The following is a 19,825-nucleotide window of genomic DNA, read 5'->3' on the forward strand; positions in this document are numbered from 1 at the left end:
GATCACCTCGGGAATCAACTCCGGTCTCAGGGTCTGCTCCTGGGGGAACCAGATGAAGACAGTTACCTGCTGTATGCCCGGCCGCACGCACACAGCGTGGTCTCACATGTCCTCGTCTTAGGTCGTGGCTTTCTGCTTGTCCAGGGGTTGGGTCAGGGGGAGCGGACGGTAGCCAGGACTGCCCAGCCACCCCTCCCCCCCCCACAGGCCAGGTGTGGCCCAGCTCAGGGTTGTACATCCACCTGCTGGGCCTGGGCCTGGGAAGTCTCTCCTCACCCCTGCAGCCGTGTGCCCTAACAGCTATGAAGAATCACGAGCAATTATTCCTGATACACCAGGTGGTAGACGGAGTCTGGGACACATTGGGACGCGTGGGTACACGATGACAGTGGGTTCCAGGCCTCTATTGGGAGTGAGGGTTGGCCTGCCCTGGCTCAAGGGGGCATCTGATGGGACCACAGGAGTAGAGGGAGGGGGACAGAAACAGGATAGAGAGCAGCCTGTGTATCTCTATGTGTATGTGTGTGTGACACAGATTGTGTCACTTTCAATATACGTTAATGCTGTGGGGCAAGCATCACTGTCCCCATGTTACAAGTGAGGTTTTGAACCAGGGCAGTCAGTCCACAGGCCAGTGCCTTGGGCACCTAGCGAGGAAAGGGCCCTTGGAGGTAGGTTCTAGAGGCCTGGCAGGAAGGGGCAGGGCTTCTGGGCAGGGGTAGGAATCGGCAGGGCTGCCAGCTGGGCAAATGTAGACGGTCTGGAGGAAGGGGCAGAACTGGGCTTGAAGCAGGAGCAGAGAGCCCCATCACCGTGGCAACATGAGTGAACAAGTGGGTGACCTGAGTCCATTGCAGGAGAAGACACTGGCCCAGATGAGTGAGGGAAGAGAGCCCTGCACTCGCCTCAGTTTCTCCTTCTGCCCCAGGAGAGGCAGCACCCAAGGCCCCTGTGGTCCCTCCATCTGCAGTTCTGGGTCTCTTCCCAATTTTGAGGGTCTTGGTGGCCAAAGGCTACACAAGCTCTATCCAATAAAAATATAAACTGAATCACAAATGTAAGCCACATATGTCATTTCCAATTTTCCAGTAGCCACATTAAAAAACTAAAAAGACACAAGTGAAATCAATTTTAATAATAGAACTTATTTAACCCTATAGAGCCAAATTATCACTTCAACATGTAATCAATATAAAAATTATTATTGAGGTTTTTTCTGTGCTAAGTTTTTGGAATCCTGTGTGTACTACACACTCGCAGCTGATCTCAACTTGGACTGCCCACATTTCAAGCGTTAGTGGCTAATCATATTGGACAAGGCAGGTGAGGGCTGTTGGCCCAGTAGGGGGAGGCTGCCAAGTCCTTAGTCAGGACCCCAGAGGAGGCAGGCGCAGGCATGAGTTTCCCCTCTGGCCAGCGAGGAGTTCCTCAGTGGGTTCTTAGGGTCTTTCCCTCATGGTTGCACATGACAAGTATGGGCTCTGGGTAGGTTCACACACTTCCAAGAACAAGGAGGGAGTAACTGGGCCATGGAGGGTTCTGCATATTCCACACAGGTCAGGAATAAGTCCTCTTACGAGACATCTGGGGTCAAAAATTGGGTTGAGGGCTGGCCCGGTGGCTCAGGCGGTTAGAGCTCCATGCCCCTAACTCTGAAGGCTGCTGGTTCAATTCCCACATGGGCCAGTGGGCTCCCAACCACAAGGTTGCCAGTTCAATTCCTTGAGTCCCTCAAGGGATGGTGGGCTCCGCCCCCTGCAACTAGATTGAACATGACACCTTGAGCTGAGCTGCCTCCCGGATGGCTCAGTTGGTTGGAGCGCATCCTCTCAACCACAAGGTTGCCAGTTCGATTCCTCAACTCCTGCAAGGGATGGTGGGCTGTGCCCCCTGCAACTAGCAATGGCAACTGGACCTGGAGCTGAGCTGTGCCCTCCACAACTAATACTGAAAGGACAACAACTTGAAGCTGAATGGCACCCTCCACAACTAAGATTGAAAGGACAACAACTTGACTTGGAAAAGAGTCCTGGAAGTACACACTGTTCCCCAATAAAGTCCTGTTCCCTTTCCCCAATTAAAAAAAAAATCTAAAAAAAAAAATTGGGTTGAGATTTTGGCTCAGCACATCACATCACCAGTTCAAGCCTCAGTTTCCTCACCTAGGGAATGGGTATAATAGCGGTATCATGTCAGGATTGATTTAATGCTTAGCCCAGAGCTAAATGCTCCCTCATGTCCCCCAAAGAAAAAGGCTACCAGTTTGTTTGGGGTGGGTGGCCCACCGCCAGTCCTTCGAGCCCCCAGCTGGAGGCTGAGGAGACTGAGACCCAGAGCAGGGGAAGTGACCCTGGCAAGGCCACACTGGGACTGCTGACTCCTTGTTCAGTGCTGTTTCTCCTACCAGATTCATCAGTCTTGGAAGCTGGCTTTGGCCCACAGTCAGCGACATTCACGCAAGAGTGGCACCCTCAGCCCTCAGACCCTCCAGGGTGGCCGGAGGCCTGCGGCACTGCCCTAACCAAATCCTGGGACCTGTCTGTGGAGGGTCGTCTCCCAGGCTGGGTCAAGCCACCCTTCACTCAGGCCTGGATGATGGGCTCTGGACCAGCTGCACGATTTGCCCCCAACTCTGCCATTTGCTGGCTGTGTGACACTGGGCAACCTTACTGAGACTCAGAGTCCATGTAGCTTACCCTCCCACCTGAATTGGCCTGGAGGCTTCCTGAGGATGGAGATCAAGGTCCTGCAAAGAAACCCCTCCTCCCATATTTAATCCTTCCTGAGGCTTTGGACAGCTGGCTCATTATTGTCCCATTTCCCAGAGGGAGAAAGGGAACTACTATGACTCGACCCAGGGCTTGGCTCCCCCAGCACTGGTGGGCCCTCTCTACTCAGACATCCCTTTTCCTAAAGGCAGATGAGATCTGTAGGCCTGAGGGTGGTTGGCCAATCCTCGGATGGCATCAGGGCACTCTGGAGCCCCTCTGACAATGTCTCTCCCTGCTCTGTCCTTATTTCCAGGAGAACATCCAAGATTTGCTATCTGTCCTGCCTGGCCCCGATGACTACTTCCTCCCTATGCTGGCTCCAAGATAAGGATAGAAGGTGAAGTGGGATGGAGGTTAAAGGCAAAAAGAGTACAGTGGGTATCTCTTGCTGTGTAGTAAATTACTCTAAAACATTGCTTGCTGTTAAAAACAAGCTTTAACAGTTATTATCTCCCAGTTTCTGTGGTCAAAAATTATGGAGTGGTTTGGATGGATGCTTCTGGCTCAGGGCCTCTCATGATGTTATACCGTAGTCAAGATGTCACCCAGGACTGCAGTCATTTGAAGACTTGACTGGGCTGGAGGCTCAGCTCCCAAGATGTCTTATGTATCTGGCAAGTCTGTGCTGACTGTTGGCAGGAGGTCTTAGCTCCTCGTCACAGGGACCTCTCCAGAGAACTGCATGTCCTTACAATATGGCAGCTGGTTTCCCCAAAGTAAACGATCCAAGAGAACAAGGAGGAAGTGGCAATGTTTTTATGGCCAAGCCTTGAAGTCATACAGCATCGTTTTGCAATATCCTATTGGTTACACAGGTCAGCCCTGCTCAGTGTGGGAGGGGAATGCACAAGGACGTGAATACCAGGAGATAAGGATCATTGAGGGCCCTCTTGGAAGTGGCTGCTTACTTCCATCTTTTGAGCAATTATTCTGTGCCAGGCACTGGGTAAAGCAATATTTGTTTATCATTGTCCCTTTCCCCCCCACCCCCCCGCAGTAACCCAATGAGGTAGGTACTATTGCTCGCCCGATTTTGCACTGGAGGAAACTGTGGCTCAGAGAGGTTAAGCCATGACAAAAGTCACTCAGCCAGCAAGTGGCAAAGCTAGATCAGTCGGACTTTAGAGGCCAATTGTTTAACATCTTCCCAGAGAAACAGTTTGGGAATGAGGATAGGGAAGAGCTTGAGATAAATGTTGGAATTCCAGGAATCTGAATGCAGACAGGAAAACCCTTTCTCTGCAGCCCTGAGAACGTGGCTGGAATTCCCACACTTAGTCTCCATTCTGACAGGGACAGGCTGGAATTGCTTTTGGTTGCTGTGTTGATTGTCACACCTACCCTAACTATTTCAGACTACACAGGAATTCACTTCCGTGAGTGTACAGACAGAGCCCAGAATCCTTAGTATGTGACGAGAAGCCTATCTATGCCTCTTACCAGCTGGATGGAACCTGGGGCAGGTTACTTCTTACTGTTGGGCTTCAGTTTCCTCGTCTGTTTATGGGGAACTAGACTCTCTCCCCTGCCTACCTTTCAGGGTTGTCATAAAGCCCAAATGAAGGCAATGAGAGGCCCAGTCCTGGGGCCCTGGGAACCAAGTGAAACCACTCAGTTCTCACCAGCCAGGGGCACTTAGCCGAGGTGCTGCTAAAGCAGGTCAAAGTGGAGTGAGCCAAGAGAGACGATGTTGGCTCCGAGAACCGAGAAATGGCCCTAGCAGCTGGGCTGGACTTGGGCAAAGGACTCCTAACCCAAAAATAACAAGACCTTTCAAAACGAGAGGCAACAAGCATTTACTGAGATCAATAAGAATGGCTCTTCAGGATGCACTGATTCAGGCAGAAGCCCAAAGAGTGTTCTGATTAGGAAACAAAGGCAAGAGGTATTTATGAGAAGGGGAGGCAAACAATTACATCGATAGTAGGAGGACATTTCTAAGGGTGCAGAAAGGCTGACATAGTGTTTCCTGATTCTAAACAATGTTTTTAATTTTCGGCCCTGTGGTCATCATTCCAGTAGTCATAATAACTACTTCCTTATTACCCTTGCAAACAATTTTGGGGGCACAAGTTTGCTTAGGTCGAGTCCAAAGGTTATTTTGCCCTGTTTTAACATTCCAAAGATTTGAGCCATAAGATATGCAAGGCAGTTCCTCTGGGATGGCAGCTCCAACTCCATTTTAAAATGGCTCTGTTTGTTATTGTTTACAGGACTGGATTGCCTGCCTGCCTGCCTCCAGGGACGGCTAAGTAGGACACAATTCCCATTTGTTTATAACATCCACTGGGTGTTTTTCTGATTATAGTATGGTTATCATGGAAAAATCTGGAAACTGTAGAAGAAGAAACACACAAAAAGGGTTATACAGATCACCTGTAATCCCACCACCGCCATGAGATAACTTTACTATAATTTTTTTTTAACACGATTGAGTGCATACACTGTATACTGTGTTGTTGTTGTTGTTTTTTTTCACTGATACCGTAATTTCAGGAACATTTCTCCAAGTCATTAAAAAAGTTCTACTCTAGGGTAGTTGTAAGGCTATGGAATATTTCGGGGGCAGGGTTGACTCTATGTGGTTGATTTAAATGCTCACTTCCTGGCAGCCCTACTTTCTCAGTTGGACGGAGCTGGTCCCATCTGCTCCATGAACCATTTGAATTCTAGGTCTGAGGATTAAAGAGTGGCTGGCAATGGTGAAAAGCTCTCTTGTTATGTTATTTGTTTAAAGTTTAATTATACAAAGAACAACTGAATATATTCTCATTGTAAAAAATCCAAACCTTACTGACAACAGTGAAGCCGCCTAAGCCACACAAAGTAACTATTGTCACCAGTTTGTATGGATCCTGCTGACTTTTCTCAATGCATTCTCATGTATACACCCAGAAATATATATCAAAATATATATATTTATATATAGAAACACATATATAAAATGTTGTGACACATACTATATACAAAATATAAACAATACAATAAAATAGAAATGCCTAGAATACATGATTTAATATATTGTAAGTGTCCTGCAACTCACTCTTTTCATTAGCCAATACTTGTGACTCAGAGTTCTGTCCATGAGGATGTTATATTCTGTCTTGTCCTTTTTAATGGTTGCATAATATTTCACAACATAGAGGGGCCAACATTTATTTTACCAGCCCACTAGGGATGGACATTTAGGTTGTTTCCAATTTCTCATTAGTATAAACACTTCAGTGTGGAAAACCTGTACACGTCCCTTTGCACAAATGTGAGTGTTTTCCTCAGATGGATCTCAAGAGATGGGGCTGCGGGGTCACGGGCAGGTTTAATTAAGAGGTCAAGAAATTGCACTCAGAGAGAAGGGAGTGGCTCAAAGTCACACAGCCAGTTGGTGACAGTGTTGAAATATGACCTTTTGGGTGATCCCCCCTATGGATTTTAAATCATTCACAAGCTGAACCAGTGGTTCTCAAAGCATGGTCCTGGAACCCCTAAGGGTCCCCAAGATCCTTTTAGGGGGACTTTGAGGTCTAAACTATTTTCATAATAACACATAGATATTATTTGCCTTTTTTACTTTCATCCTGTCATGAGTGTACACTGGAGTTTTCCAGAAGCTACATGATGTGACGAGATCAATGCTCTGAATCTAAGGAAATATGTGCTTGTGTATTCTTATGTTTAAAAAATTCTCAATATTAATTTCTAATATAGTAAATATCGACAAATATAACCTAAATAAGCAAGAGTTCATTGGCATCCGCAATGATTTTTAAGAGTGTAAGTGACCCCTGATTAAACAATTCCCAGCCCTGTGATTCTACCAGATTCTGAGGGTCTGATCTCTTAATGACTTTTCTAGAGCAATAGGAAAAGGGTCCCAAGCACAGCATGAGTCTCCAAGGCCCTGACAGTGGCCGTGGATGTGACAGGGACTCAAAGTGCTGTTCTTCTGGACGTCTTCTCTTTCTAGCTTTAGAAAGAGAAGGTAGTGGCTTCTCCCTCCACTTGCCACAGCCACCAAGTCCCACGCAAGGGCATGCCCACTGCCATCAGCCCAGGGAATCAAGTGGCCTATATCCAAGTCTTCCTGAGGTTCAGGGTACCTCAGCTCTTACTGAGCCCCACCATGGGTCCCCATGTCGGGAACAGGGCCTCTGAAATAAGAGGAGGCAAAGCTGGATGGGAAGATAGGGAAGGACCTCACTCTCCAGACACCTGAACAAGCCTCCAGGATTCCACAACCACAGCTCCATCCCCTCATTGCAGCTCAGAGCTTCGACCTGCAGAAATCAGAGGACATGCTTCAGAAGGTGAGGACAACATCTCCCCTAGCCTAGCCTGGCCCTGGTTTTTATCCCAAGCCTGAGGCATTCATTCATGCAATGCCCATTTATTGAGCCTCAATGTGAGCCTGGCCTGCACTGGCACTGGGGAGAATGCAGTGGTGGAAAGAGAGAGCAAAGAAACCAGATAAACAAATAACAAGACAATTCACCCCCGATCGTGGAAAGTGCAACAAAGACAGTAAAATAGAAAGAAGGGAAGTTGGGGAGGCCTTTCCTGCTGAGGTGGGGCATTTCAGCTTGGACATGAACGCTCAAGAGGAGGCAGACATGTGGAGATGAGAGGCAGAGGGTGCAGCTGTGCAAAGGCCCTGAGGTGGGCAGAGCCGGTGTATTCCAGGAACACAGGGAGGTTGTGTTGTAGAGAGAAAGGAGAGAGGGGAGGCTGCATGGGTGGCCCAGGCCCATCCCCCGGGCCCGCCAGGCCTCTTATGGGATGTAGGTTTTTGACTAAGGGCAACTGGAAGGTGGAGACTGAAGAGTCTGACTCCTGCTTTGCAGAGCTCCCAGGGTGGCCACGTGAGGAATAGAGTGTGGGGAGCAGACAGAAGACTGCAGTGAGAAGCAGCTGGCAAGTGCGGGCCTCACTTATCCCTCTCTCCCTCCTCTGAGTCTGACCCTCCTCCTCCGTGTCAGACCATGTCTCCCTCCTCCCGCTCCTGTCCCCAGCTCCAATTCTATTCTACACTCTGGCAGGCTCTCAGTGGGATAAGCAGAAGGGCCTGGCCTGGTGTCCCTTTGGAGATCTGTCGCTTAGGCAGGATCTTCAGCGCCTGCTGTGCCTGCAGCATGTGGCGTTTGGAAAGCAACAGGACCTAAACAACATCTTTGTGTGGCAGTCCCAGGAGGTGAGCCCCCAGGTCCCCAATGGCCTCCCCTCTGGAATTCTGGCGCTCTCTCAAACCCACCCACGCTCCCCAAGCCTTCTGTCTCCTGTATCCAGGTGGTCAGGCTGGTCAATACCAGCGGCATCTGCTTTCACGACAGGGAGAGCAGCCCTGTCTGGTACCACGTTATCAGAGGCCTGGACCCCAAGGACCTCCTCCTCTCAGTCTTCAAACAGGAGCTGAGCTGTGAGCTGCTCCTGCAGGAGTGGCAGAACGAGGAGGGGAGGGTACCAGGGGGCCCTTCCACACCCCTGGGCAGCTTCAGCCTGGCACCCTCCAAGGCTGCCTTCTGGCACTGGGCACTCCCCTGAGCGCCACACCCAGCACCTGCCTTCCTGAGCAGCTTTGTTCCTCCCAGACCGAGGAGTAAACACAGGCTCAGAGAGTCCAGGAACCCAGTAAGTCGCCAAGCCGGGTTTCACTCCCCCTTGACTGGCCCCAATGCTCTGCTCAACCCATTGGACCACGTTGCCCTCTGTGGTTTCATTTGATGGAGGGAGACAGGTATTTCAGACCCTCTGGACAGAGGAGGAAACTGAGGCACAGAGACTTGCCCACCCATGGACAGATGTGTGGAGATGCCCGTTGAGATGGCTTGCTGGCTTGCTGGCATGAGACTTCCATGACAGGTAGAGCTGAGATAAGCCAGGCTAGTGCCCTGGGCTCAGGCCCAACCCTATCTTGGGTCAGGTGTGTGGGACAGACTCTCATGAGGTCTCACCCCCTGTCGTTCTTTCCCTTGCAGCTGGGAAAGAAGGTTCAGAAAATCACATCTGTTTTTGATGTTGAGGGGCTGAGCCTGAGACATCTGTGGAAGCCAGGAAAGGAGTGTGCCCGGGAGGTGAGGCAGCCCCACCAGGGGGTGCAGGGTGGTTCACATACCTGGGCCTCTGACCCCCACTTGTTGATGTGGGGTGGAGGTGGGGTCCTTATTGCTTACTTCCTGGTTGCAGGGATGTTTTCAACCCCACAGTCTCTCAGGGCTGTACCAAGTCAGCTCAGCACCATCGCATGGCCACCATCTCATGCCTAGCAGGTCACCACGGCCTACCAGGGTCCCTGTGAATGTCCCTCCCCTTCTTCTGGGAGGGGGCTGGGAGCAAGTCAGCTCTGGGAGCTCTGAGGAGGGGAGGGAGGCCCTAGGGAAGCGGGGATACCAGGAGCAGCCAGACTACACTTTCCTTTCTTTCTGCTCAACCCAGGATAGCAAAGACCCTAAAACTTAAAAATTTTTAAGAGCAGCCATGAAAACATTATACTAAATTAAAGAAGCCAGACCCCAAAGACCACATATAGTACAAGCCCATTGATAGGAAATGTCCAGAATAAGCAAATCCACAGAGACAGAAAAGTTAGTGGCTGCCAGGGGCTGGAGGGAGAGGGGAACGGGGAGTGACTGCTAATGGGTTCAGGGTTTCCTTGTGAAGTGATGAAAATGTTCTGGAACTAGATAGTGGGGATGGTTGCACAACTTTGTGACGCTATTGAAAAAATCACTGAATGTACACCTTGGAAGGGTAAGATTTAGATCTCAATTGAAAAAAAAAAAAAAGCCGTGCCTTGTAACTTGAAATCTTTATTATGCTAAAGAAAGTCTGTCTCATTCCTAAAGCCGAACTATTGTCCAAGCCTCAAGCAGGGGAACCCTCTATAGTCCTTCCAGGTTTTTCTGGTCTGCAGTGGGCGGGGCCATCCCCCTGCAGCCTGTCAAGAATCTGTACTAGTTGCTTTCAGAAGGCCTGTGACTAGGATCCAAGAAACTGGTAAATGGCGGCTTCTTTTGCCTGGTGGGTTCTGGGTGTCTGAGGTGCCTCCTACAGCTGGTGGCAGAGACTAGAGCTCTATCCTTGGGGGGCCTGGAGGGTGGGGAGGGAGAGGACACAAGAGTCAGTATTTAGATACCTGTAGCTTGTGCATTGACCTGCGTTTGGTTCCACAGTTCTCACAGCACTCTGCAAAAATTACCCTGAAATTTTGAAGAATTTAATTGTTATGAAAGGTGGATAAACCAGCCCAGGATATACAGTGGGGGGCAGGGGACATGAGGCGACAGGGTGAGGAACTGACACCCTAAGAGACCCTGAAACCCTGCCTGTTTCAGCCCCCAAGCTGTTTTCTGTGGCCTTCCACCTGGCCAGTCATGCATGATGGAGGAGATACACACAAAGCTGGTGATACTGGGAGGTGAGAGCAGCTCTGGGCCTCCTCTCCAGCCTGGAGCCTGGGCTGCGTCTGGCTCTCCACAGACCTGATGGTTCCTGCATCCTAGGGCATTGGGCTCCAGGACCAACTAGCATGTGGACCCCACTGCTTTGTGGCATCAACTGCTGAGGTCTGTGTGCCCACTTGCAGAGGGCAGAGGGGCCAGGAGCCGTCTGAGAGACACCCAGAGGCAGCATGGGGGGGCAGATGTGAGTTGGGAGATGTGGATTTGAGGGTTGGCTTTGCTAGTTACTAGCTGCAAGTAAGCTAAGTTATGTTCCCTGCCCGTGTCCTCAGTTTTCTCATCTGTAAAATAGGGAGAATAAGATCCAAGTTTTCCAAATTATACAACTAATACAGTTTGGAAATTTGGAAAATATAGAAATATATAAAGATGGAGGCGGAAATCTTGTCATCCAGAAAACTACTGTTAACATTTACTGTCTCTTCAGAGAAATACTTTTTGAAAAAATTAAAATAGGCTTATATCATACATACACCCTTTTGCAACATACCTTGTTCACGTATTATGTGATAAACATTTTTCCATTTTGGTAAAGTTTTTAAATTTATGTTGTTCGTAATGTTTTTACATTAGGAAAAAGTCAGTAGTGAAGATCTTTATAGATAAATCTTTCTACACATCTGGAATTTTTTCCATGGGATAAAATCCTAGAAATGGCAAGGTTTTTTTTTCCCAACGGAGAATGCATGTATTAGGACTTCTGACACGTTTTACAGTGTAATGTTCCACCTCTGTCAGAATTTAACTTCATCAGCTATGTTTGAATGTGGCCATTTCTCCTCAAGCTTACCAACATTGGCCCTGAATAATTTAAAAGATCTTGCCATCTTTAAAATGGAAAATGATTATTATTGTTTTATATCTTGGATTTCTTTTCTCACTTGTGAGATTAGAATTTTCCTTTATGCTTTACTTTGTTTGTTTGTTTACAGCTTCTTGGTATCTCTCACCCACTTTCTTTCTTTCTTTTTTCTTTTTTGTTTTAATTAAAACTTTTATTTACACAAAAAGAGCTGCAGCCCAGGAGACACAGATTTAAATCCAACCTAAATTGTGCTTCCACTAGCCCATCGTCTAGAAAAGTATTTTTCTTACTGATTTATAGGTGCTCTTTACATATTAAGCACATTGAACTTTTCTGTCATATTTGTGGCAAACATTTTCCCAAATTTATGTTTTCCTGTTATTTCTTATTTTTGACTTAGTGTTAGGTTGTCACATTCGCGGGGGGAGGGGGTAGCTTTTACATTGATTTCTCTGTTGCCCTTTTTTTTTTTTAATTGGGGAATATTGTGTGTTTCTCCAGGGCGCAGCTCAGCTCCAAGTCCAGTGGCAGTTTTCAATCTTAGCTGCTGGTGGGTGCACCATCCCACGTGGGAACTGAACTGGCAACCTTGTTGTTGAAAGCTGGAGCTCTAACCTGCTCTAACCAACAGCCATTTAGCTGCCCTCGCTGCTTTTATTTATTTATTTATTTATTTATTTATTTATTTATTTATTTCCCTCCCTTTCTTTGCCCCCGCCCCCGCTGGCTTGCTCCCTCCCTCCTGGCAGCCCAGCTCCAGGGAGAGCTGTTATTCATAATCTTAGCTGTAGAGGGCGCAGCTCACTGGCCCATGTGGGAATCCAACCCATGACCTCCGTGTTAGGAACACAGCGCTCCAGCCACCGGGCCAGCCCCTTTGTTGCTGTTATACTTAAGCAGTCCGTACCTATCTCAGGGTATGTTGGGTATTCACCTCTGCTTTCTTCATTGTTGTTCCCACAATGCCCTTATTCCTTTGACTGTGGACCACCCTTGACTATCTCAGAAAAGCTGGGGCAGGGCTGGGGAGCTATCACAAGTTTGCCACCTGTTCTGAGGGTGCTGCAGGAGCTGAGGGTATGGGCTGACAGGAAGGCTGAGTTCAGTCTCCAAAGGAAAGGAAAACCCAGGTCAGGGCCAGCCTGTCCTCACCCTCAGGCTCCAGGAGGTGCTGTTCTGAGTCCCTACCCAGATGGCCTAGACAGATGAGGGGCAGGGTATCGGGCCTGGAGGGGCAGGCCTGGGGGCAGGAACATATGCTGAGCTCCCAGTCTAGACCAAGAGCCTCTCAGCTTCCATCCTGGGGGAATGGGCACCAGGAGCACACCAGGGAGGGTGGAAAGTGCACCACAGGACAGCCCTGGGCTTGGCTCCCTCTGCCTTCTGGCAGCCTCCCTGCGTCCCTGTGGAGCCCCCCACCCATTGCCCCCACAGGCAACTGGAAGCAGGAGCTATCAAAGTTCATCAGCCCTGACCAGATACCCATGGAGTTTGGGGGAACCATGACTGACCCCGATGGCAACCCCAAGTGCCTGATCAAGGTACAGGGTGCCCAGAGGTCATAGAGGGAGAGGCGATGGCCATGGTCCCACTCACCCACCCTCACCCTCAGATCAACTACGGGGGCGAGGTGCCCAAGAGCTACTACCTGCACAACCAGGTGAGGGTGCAGTGTGAGCACACGGCGACCATGGGCCGCGGCTCCACCCTGCAGGTGGATAACGAGATCCTGTTCCCAGGCTGTGTGCTCAGGTAGGGATGGTGGCCACTCACACCTGGGCATAGCTGGGAGGGGCCCGGAGCCCAAGCAGGTGATCATCAGAGGGGCCCTGTCCCCTGCAGGTGGCAGTTTTCATCAGATGAGCCAGACACCAGCTTTGGGGTTTTCCTGAAGACCAAGAAGGGGCAGCGGGCAGTGGGTAGGGGCCATGACGGAGGTGCTGCCCAGCCAGCGCTACAACGCCCACCTGGTGCCTGAGGATGGGAGCCTCACCCGCCTCACCTAAGGCTGGTGTCTGTAAGTGTTGGCAGGGAATGGCTCCACCTGGAGATGGGGGCAGGGTAGGTGCCTCGTGCATCCAGGTCTCACCAGGTTGGGGTCCCTGGCTCCCATAGGCACAGAGTGGAGTTGGGTCTGGGCTCTCAGGTGTGGCAATGCTTCCCTGGTCTGGATGAGATTCTACAACAGCCAGTCCCAGCCCTTCTGTCACAGTAGGTCTGCATCGTAGGAACTGTTGGGGCAGTGTCCCAGTGGTGGCCAGATGCCCACAGCAAAGCAACACAAAACACTATTCCGATTATTATCTCCTGTGACCACACACTCAGCAAAAACTGTAGGCCTTTTTCTATGAACCAATACTAAGCCATGAGTTCTTGCTCTAAAATATATTGTGTTAATAGAAAATTTGACATATAGTAAGACCAACAGATCTGGAAACAATTGCCATTGAAAGGATAATGTATTACTCAGTTCCCAAGAGAACGGGGCATGCTATGCCACAGGGGGCCACAGGGAGAAGCACCACATTGGTTCATAAGGTGGAAGGAGAGGGAGGAACTGTGGCAAAAGCTTTTGTTATGGTTTCCACAGGAAGGAATGGGTGAGGCAGGGGAAGTCGGACTAGGATTGGCTAATCTGAATAATTTCAGCAGGCTCTGGGGCACAAGGGCTGTCCCTGGTTGTCTAGCACCTGGCCCTAGGGTGACAAGGACAGAGGAGTAGTGGCCCAGAGTATGGGAGCTTGATGCAGGAGGTGGTCAGACTGTGGGTTCTGTATTAGTTGGTTTGTATTCAAAAAGCACACTCATAGACAAGTTGTTTACAATCTCTAGGAATTGGCTATTCCTGGGAGGGGCAGTACCTCCAGATATCAAAGCATCAGAATATAGAAAATAAAAGACGTGGTTAATACAATTACCCAGCAAGCAGCTCTGCAGTTGCCACTCTGAACTGAAATTCAATGTCACAACTTTCCCTATCTAGAAAGAATTTTTGACGCTTGTTTCTGTTTTACGCACACATGATGCTTTCCCAGTATTAGGGCGTCTGAGAATTTGTTCACTCTTAGGTCTCCATCCAAGTTCCTGATTAAGATTTCAGACCCAGCCTCACTCTGAGCCCCAGAGGCCCCATAACCCCACTAGCTTGACCCTGACCTGGGTCTGGCCCCTGGGTCTGGCTGTGCCATCAGCAGAGATTCTGCCTAAGCATCCACTATTTACATGCATTGTCCAGCTTACTGTCAATGTGGTAGTCCCAGAAGACAGCCAAACTACTTCCCTAATTGACCACTTTGCTGGAAATCCTGTCCAAACGTGGAAATCCTATCTAAACATGGAAATGTGGACACTCAACAGGTCTTACCCTTGGTGACCCCACGTAGGCTCCCAGGGCTCACTGCTTTCATTTTTAAGGGTTTACCATCCACCCCTACTCAACAATCTATTCCAAACTTTTGATAACAAGTTTACTCAGCTGATTCCAAAATCCATTGGCTGGCTCCTCTCATCCTCCATGATTCTGGCATGTTCTCCTGCACAGATAGTACCATGGATCTGGGGTGGGGGGTGCTGGAGAAATGCCCCGTAGGCTGTAGTCCAGTGGGCTAGAGGAGGGCACCAGGGAACCGCTCTGACCCTTTGGCCCCATGGTCTGCCCCTCCCACCCACCACCTTATCCACGTCAACATCTTTGCTACACGCTCCCCAGGAACAGGCTAAAGGCTAGAGCCAGGCTAGCTAATGGTGGTGTCCACAGCTGACCCCACCTGCCTCCTCTTCCACTATCTGCCCACTCAAAGCCTCCACTCCAGGCTCACCTCCCCTGCTCCAGACAGAGGTGAGGCTCTGACCTGCCCTTGCTCACTGTCTGCTCCTCCCCAGTTCTCTCCCACAGCCACCATGGATTTATGCAATACCCTCCTGACCAGTATCCCTGCTTTGAACTTCTGCTGTCTTCCCCATTCTTCACACGTGGCCCAGAGTTATCTTCCTGGCACAGGTAGACTCACACCGGTCCCTTCCTCTAAAACCTTCAAAAGCTCCCTATCCCTGGAAGGCATGTCCCAAAGTCCCCAGAACAGCCTGAAGTTCCTTCATGACGTGACTCCAATCTTTCTGAGCCCCCTGCCCCCATAGCATCTCTCTTCCCTCTTATTCTGTGAGTTTCTCTGGGCAGTTGCCTCTGCCTAAAGAAACTCCACGTCTTCCTTCCATTCCTACCTTAGAAGCCCAGCTCAAATATCATCTCCTCTGGGGGACATTCCGTGGACGCCCTAGAGCAGTGCACTTGCTCTTAGGCCTCTACTATAACAGTCTATCTTCAGGGAGCCAGGGCAGGTAGTGTAAAAGATTCAGGCCTTAAGGGTAGACAGATAAGCATTCAAACCCTGGCTCTAGCTTTTATCAGCCTCTGAAGCTCAGAGCATATGCGTACAGTGGTGAGCTCAGCAACTATGGCCCATGTCTTCATGTGAAAGGGGTGAGTCAAACAGTTCAAGTAAGCAATGTCTAATGAGAGTAATACTCACAAAAGGGGAGTAGGGTTCTGTTGGAGCATTTAACTGGGGGATCAGAGATGGTAAAGATGCACTAACTAGGCAGTGCACAAGGAGAAGGTGAGGAAATGATGTTTAAGTCAGAGAGAATAGCATGTGCAAAGGCCCCGTGGTAGGAGGGAGCAACAAGGGGAGATAGATCGCTCCACAAACTCCCCACCTGATGCTCTGTGGCATGGGAAGGTCAGGGACCTCCTGGCTTTTGTAGAGGAAGAAAGACAGAAATTCAGCTGTGGCCCCAGACCTCAAATCCCCCTTTTCCCCTGGTCCTAGCTAGGTCTTTGGGGTCATGGGTCAGTCTCCCCTTGTCCACTCCTCTCTCCCAGGCCCTTGTGACCATCTCTCTTCCTAGAGAGCAGAATACAGGGGGGATGTGTCCACACCAGGTCCTTCCTTTCCCTGGGGTCACCCTGAGTTAATGGAGGGAGCCAAGGAAACCCTCCAAAAGCTGCCCTAGAGCCTAATCTCTACCACCTAGGCAGGCCTACGCATGAAGCCACCCTGCCCTTGGCATCTGTGTCAAGCAGACACTTCTTCCCAACCTCTCCAAATCCTATGTATTTGGAGGAGAATCCAGTGGCATCTGTCCATCCTAGACGTCTGCGGGATGGGACTGATTTAGCCATAACGTGCGGACAGTGTGGGCAGGGGCTTCTGCAGAGCCTAACTGCACCCCAATAATGGAGATGCCATTCACCCCACCAAGTTTCCTTTAGCTGGCAGCTTATAGGCTTGAACTAGGACTGCAAGCCGGACACCTGTGGCCATGGAGCGATGCCAAGAGTTTTGGGGGCACCTGAAAGATGGGAGGGAGAGACACTGCAGTGAGTGGGCAGGAGGTGTGAACTTAGTGTTACGTACCATGGCAACACATCATTGCAGTCCAGCTTCTCCGCCCACACGCCAGGGGGCACCAAAAGAATGCGCCACCTTTTGGATTGCAGGAGGAGACAGGCACACCCTGGAAGAGAGGAGTCATCTGTCTGCCAAACCGCTGGCACCCAGGTGTTTAGAACGAAAGTCCTCCACACCCAGCAATAACTGAAGTTTGAGCAAGCGGCAGTGTACTGCAGGCTCAGGGGAGGACATCTGCTCTGTGTCGGAAAGACAGGGACCTCAGGGTGACCTGGATCCACGGAGCTGGGCAGGCAGAAAGACATGACATGGTGAGCAGCTGGCCGTGCACCACCCTGCCTGGATTCCAGTCCTGGCTTTGTGCTTGCTGACTGTGAAACCTCAGGAGGCTCCTTAACTTCACATTCCTGGTCCAAAAACAGGGATAATAATTGTGCCTCCCTCAGAATGTGTCCGAAATATTAAATGAGCTAACACTACACTGCCTGATATGGCAAACATTGACCACCTGTATTAGTTTGCTAGGACTGCATAATAAGGTACCCCAGACTGAGTGGCTCCAACTACAGAATGTATTCACTCACTATTCAGGAGTCTAGCAGTCCAAGACCAAGGTGTCAGTCAGCAGGCATGGTCCTTTCTAAGGGCGATGAGGAAAAATCTGTTCCGCGCCTCTCCCCTAGGTTCTAATGATTTGCTGGCAATCTTTGGTGTTCCTGGGCTTGTAGAAGCATCACCTCAAACTCTGCCTTCATCTTCACATAACGTTGTCCCTGTGCGTGTGTCTGTTTCCAAATTTCCCCCTTTAATAAGGACACCAGTCATATTGGATTAGAGGCATACCTTATTCCACTTTGACCTCATCTTAACTAATTACTTCTGCAAAGACCCTGTGTGGGGGCAGAGCCCCAAAAAGTAGTTTCCAGGCTCTCGGCCTCACATAGACAGGTGCTGGCTCAGGTAGTAAATGGCCATCAACTGTGATTGCATGGCCATCAGCTGTGGCTAGTTGGCCGTCAGCTGTAACCAGTGAGCCATTGGCCACTAATATAACTGCTGTGGCTACGCTAACAGAGAGAGAGAGAAAAGAATGGGGGCTAGCAAGAAGATGGCGGCTGGGCTGGCAAGTGTGGATGGCGGTTTGCGGACAGTGTGGATCCAGCCTCCAGTGAGAGTATAGTGCCGCCAGCGAGAATATAGTGGTATGACTCCCCTACCTATGGCTCCGTGGGTGTTCCTTTTTGGCCTCACCGCGCAGCGAGCAGGGTCTCCCGCATGACACCCTGTTTCCAAGTAAGGCCACATTCTTAAGTGCTGGGGTTTAGGACTTCAACATCTGAATGTGGGGGCAGGGACACAATTCAACCCATAACACCACATGTGGCTATTTGAGCATTTGAACCGTGGCTAGTCGGAATTGAAATGTGCTAGTATGCTACATGCACACTGGATTTCAAAGAGCTGATACAAAAATAAAAAGAATGCAAGATATCTCACTATGAATTATTAATTTATCTCATTTATTGGTCACATTGATCACATGTTGAAATGATATTTTGGGTACATTATGTTAAATAAAATATATTATTCAAACAAAATTTTTATGTGCCTGCTGGAGAATTTCAAGTTACCTGTGTGGCTCCCACTACCTGTCTGTTGGACAGCACTGAGCTAATATTTACAAAACCCTTAGACCAGGGCCTGGCCCATAGAAAATACGTTTAAGTGCTGGTTAAATAAAGTTAACTTGTGACGTGTGACATTTTAAAAATATCACTTTTCCTACTCCACTGGAGAAAGTTGGGGATAAATTTCTTTTCTCGTGTGGCCCTTCTTTTATTGAGTGGATTTTGTTTTACATTTCAGAAGCATATGGCACATGTAATGTTGTCCGATCTTTTCCAAATTGTTTCCTTTGATTTTTTTCCCATGTGTTTTATAAACTCTTTATCAACCACATTAAGCATCATGGTTTCCTGAAAAAATATTTCCAAGTTTTCTGTTAATAATGCACAAACACAGAGGGTAAGGGTGGTGGGGGGTGGGAGATGAGGGTAAGGGGGATCAAATATATGGTGATGGAAGGAGAACTGACTCTGGGTGGTGAACACACAATGGGATTTATAGATGATGTAATACAGAATTGTACACCTGAAATCTATGTAATTTTACTAACAATTGTCACCCCAATAAATTTAAAAAATAAATTAAAAATAAAATAAAATAATGCACAAACAACATTAAGCTGAAAATATTTTCTGTTAGTTAGGATGATTGGGCAAAGTGGTAAACTACTGAAGGGTCCTAATGCATATTGTCAAATAGTTTTCTAGAAAAGCTGAACCAATTTCTAGTCCTGCCAGCAATGTATGAATGTCTCCATTTCACCAACTTCTAACTAACTGACTCTATTATTTTTTAAAGGCTTTGTGTATGTTTGTTTTGTTGCTATAATAATTTGGTGGAGGAAAAAAGTATCTCATTATTTATATGCACATTTCTTTGATGATCTGGAGGCTGAGCATTTATCCGCTTGATTGCACTCCTCTTCTGATAATTGGTGTTTTGAGTCTTTTGTCCTTTTTTTAGAGTCTTACTATTTTTCTTATCAATTTGCACACGTTCTTTAAAAGATATCAGTTTTTGTACATTTTATTTTTCCCAACTTCACATCAGCAATGACTGACTTAATGCCTTACAACAGATTGTCCCTTTGTGATTTCTGTCATTGCTTTTAGGCACAGACTGTGCCCTTCCAGAGATGTGGTGTCACTTTTACTTTCTTTTAGCTTTTTGTAATTTCTCTCTCTCTCTCTCTCTCTCTCAGATTTAAAGTCTAGGACAGCACTGTCCAAATGAAATATAATGCAAGCTGCAAATTTGAGTCACACCCATAATTTAAACTTTTCTGGTAGCTGCATTTTTAAAAATTAAAAGAATAGAGCACAGAAAATGTTTAGGGTAGTGACACTATTCTGTATGATACAGCAAGATACCACGATGGTGAACACAGGTCATTATGCAGTTGTACAAACTCATAGAATATACAACACCAGGAGCGAACCTACCGTAAACTATGGGCTTTGGGTGACAATGACGTCGGTTCATGAGTTCTAACAAATGTACCCCTCTGGTGTGTGTGGTCCATAGTGGGGCAGGCTGTGTGGGGGGGTGGGGGGTATATGAGAGCTCTCTATGCTTTCTGCTCAATTTTGCTGTGAATCTAAAACTGCCCCCAAAAATAAAGTTTATTAATTTGAGAAATTCTAAATTATAAAAAAGTAAAAGAAACGGGTGAAATTCACTTTAACAATATATCTTATTGACCCAATATACCCCAAAACATTATCATTTCAACATGTCATTAATATAAGAAATGAATGAATG

The 19,825-nt window shown here is 48.4% G+C and overlaps 1 protein-coding gene across 1 annotated transcript; it reads left to right on the forward strand.

The window, feature by feature from the left end:
- Window positions 1–488: 488 nt before the first annotated feature.
- Window positions 489–14,994, forward strand: LOC109453383 (SEC14-like protein 6). Its single transcript, XM_074321224.1, is given in 14 exon segments — window positions 489–879; window positions 1,422–1,423; window positions 3,025–3,124; window positions 7,032–7,075; window positions 7,897–7,956; window positions 8,052–8,222; window positions 8,741–8,825; window positions 9,935–9,994; window positions 10,097–10,126; window positions 10,129–10,179; window positions 12,462–12,568; window positions 12,640–12,779; window positions 12,870–12,951; window positions 12,953–14,994. Coding segments are annotated over 14 exon segments (1,071 nt in total). The 5' UTR covers window positions 489–821; the 3' UTR covers window positions 13,034–14,994.
- The last annotated feature ends 4,831 nt before the right edge of the window (window positions 14,995–19,825 follow it).

The sequence above is a fragment of the Rhinolophus sinicus genome, linkage group LG16 (genome assembly GCF_036562045.2).
Source record: "Rhinolophus sinicus isolate RSC01 linkage group LG16, ASM3656204v1, whole genome shotgun sequence".
Taxonomy (NCBI): Eukaryota; Metazoa; Chordata; class Mammalia; order Chiroptera; family Rhinolophidae; genus Rhinolophus; species Rhinolophus sinicus.